This window comes from Perkinsus marinus, assembly GCF_000006405.1.
Source record: "Perkinsus marinus ATCC 50983 genomic scaffold scf_1104296946768, whole genome shotgun sequence".
NCBI lineage: Eukaryota > Perkinsozoa > Perkinsida > Perkinsidae > Perkinsus > Perkinsus marinus.
Genome location: NW_003210828.1, coordinates 100,306 through 102,948, shown reverse-complemented (window position 1 = coordinate 102,948; position 2,643 = coordinate 100,306). Strand labels below are relative to the sequence as shown.

The window sequence follows — 2,643 nt, the reverse complement described above, 5'->3', positions numbered from 1 at the left end:
AACAGGCAGTCTGTTACAGACTGTGACACATCGTGTCGCATGTTAAGGTTCTCATCGATTTCATCGAAGAAGTCACACAGTATGGCCGAGTCACCGTCGGGGCCCTCAATTCACGCACGAAGTCGAGGTCTTCTCATGCAGTATATAACAGGGTTAGTATAGCCATCCGTGTTCTCAGTACCCTACGACATCAACATCTCTCCTGTTAGGTGGTGCCTTAAAAGGAAGTTGTACCCACGCTCCCGAAAATGTGAGACCGACCACCCGGTGAGCAGTAACGGATGCTGCCAAGCTGGCAGTGCAAACATCGACGGAAACTGCTCATGGATGAACACAACTTCATCGATGGAATTCTTCAAGACATACTTCTCTCGAATTTTGAAAAAATATCAAGTAAATATTAGGTAGATATTAGATGGGTATCGGGTAAATATTAGGTGAATCTCAAGTTAATGTTACGTAAATATTAGGTGAATATTAGTTGAATACTGAATAGGTATCAAGTCACTTGATTCAAGTGTTAGGTTAGTATTGAGTATATCTTAAGTAGATATTAAGTGAATATTAAGTGAATATTAAGTGAATATTAAGTAAATGTTAAGTAAATATTAAGTAAATATTAAGTAAATATTAAGTAAATATTAAGTAAATATTAAGTAAATATTAAGTAAATATTAAGTAAATATCGAGAAAATATCAAGTAAATATCAAGTAAATATCAAGTAAATATCACGTAAATATCAAGTAAATATCAAGTAAATATCAAGTAAATATCAAGTAAATATGAAGTAAATATCAAGTAAATATCAAGTGAATATTAAGTAAATATTAAGTAAATATTAAGTGAATATTAAGTAAATATTAAGTAAATATTAAGTAAATATTAAGTAAATATTAAGTAAATATTAAGTAAATATTAAGTAAATATTAAGTGAATATTAAGTAAATTTGAAGTAAATATTAGGTAAATATCAATTAACTATAAAGTGAACATCAAGTAAATATCAAGTAAATTTCGAGTGAATATTGGAAAATATTGGGTTAATATTAGGTAAATATAAAGTAAATGTTACGCGAATTGTAAGTAAATATTAGATAAATATTTCAGGTTAATATTAAGTTAAGTAAATGTCAAGTAGATTTTAGGTAAACATTGAGTACATATTTGGTAAATTTTGATTTAATCAAATTGATTGAATATTGAGCAAATATCAGGTAAATATTAGATATATATCAGGTAAATATTACGTTGAGTAAATGTTAGGTAAATTTCAGGTAAATATTAAGTAATTATTAGGTAAATTTTGAGTAAATAATAAGTAAATATTAGGTAAATATCTTCAAGACATACTTCTCTCAAATTTTGAAAAAATATCAAGTAAATATTAGGTAGATATTAGATGGGTATCGGGTAAATATTAGGTGAATCTCAAGTTAATGTTACGTAAATATTAGGTGAATATTAGTTGAATACTGAATAGGTATCAAGTGTTAGGTTAGTATTGAGTATATCTTAAGTAGATATTAAGTGAATATAAGTGAATATTAAGTAAATGTTAAGTAAATATTAAGTAAATATTAACTAAATATTAAGTAAATATTAAGTAAATATTAAGTAAATATTAAGTAAATATCAAGAAAATATGAAGTACATATCAAGAAAATATGAAGTAAATATGAAGTAAATATGAAGTAAATATCAAGTAAATATCAAGTAAATATCAAGTGAATATTAAGTAAATATTAAGTAAATATTAAGTGAATATTAAGTAAATATGAAGTAAATTTAAAGTAAGTTTTAAGTAAATATGAGGTAAATATCAATTAACTATAAAGTGAACATCAAGTAAATATCAAGTAAATTTCGAGTGAATATTGGAAAATATTGGGTTAATATTAGGTAAATATAAAGTAAATGTTACGCGAATTTTAAGTAAATATTAGATGAATATTTCAGGTTAATATTAAGTTAAGTAAATGTCAAGTAGATTTTAGGTAAACATTGAGTACATATTTGGTAAATTTTGATTTAATCAGATTGATTGAATATTGAGCAAATATCAGGTAAATATTAGATATATATCAGGTAAATATTAAGTAATTATTAGGTAAATTTTGAGTAAATATTAAGTAAATAGTAGGTAAATATTAGGTAAATATCAGGTAAATATCGAATATTAAATATAAAGCAAATACCAAGTAAATTTCAAGTGAATATTAGGTAAATATAAGGTAAATATTAGGTGAATATCAGGTAAATACTAGGTAAATATCAAGTGAATGTTACGTGAATATTATTTAAATATTAAATATTAGGTAGAATTATGGTAGAATGGGATAGGATTTGCGGTAGAATTTCCCGGGGTTTTCCGATGCTTGCCACCCCGGCTGATTATGTGCGCAAGAACCTCAGTTGCGACTCGTCCCTAATGGACTAGCAGTAGAATGCTCGTCAGGACTAGCTGATACGAGAACCTTAGCTGCGACTCGTTTCTAAGGGACTAGCAGTAGAGTGTTTCTCGTCCCTATGAGAACCGCAGCTGCGACTCGTCCCTAATAGACTAACAGTATTTCTCGTCCCTATGAGAACCTAAGCTGCAACTCGTCTCTAATGCACTAGCATCGTTTCTCGTTCCTACGAGA

The 2,643-nt window shown here is 27.8% G+C and overlaps 1 protein-coding gene across 1 annotated transcript; it reads left to right on the top strand.

Annotated features, from left to right (window-relative positions):
- Positions 1-323: 323 nt before the first annotated feature.
- Pmar_PMAR020730 (hypothetical protein) lies at positions 324-2,438 on the top strand (the record flags this gene model as incomplete). The annotated part of the gene is made up of 2 exons (XM_002779538.1): positions 324-393; positions 2,317-2,438. 2 exons carry the CDS (start codon positions 324-326, stop codon positions 2,436-2,438), a joined length of 192 nt encoding a protein of 63 aa, XP_002779584.1.
- Positions 2,439-2,643: the final 205 nt, after the last annotated feature.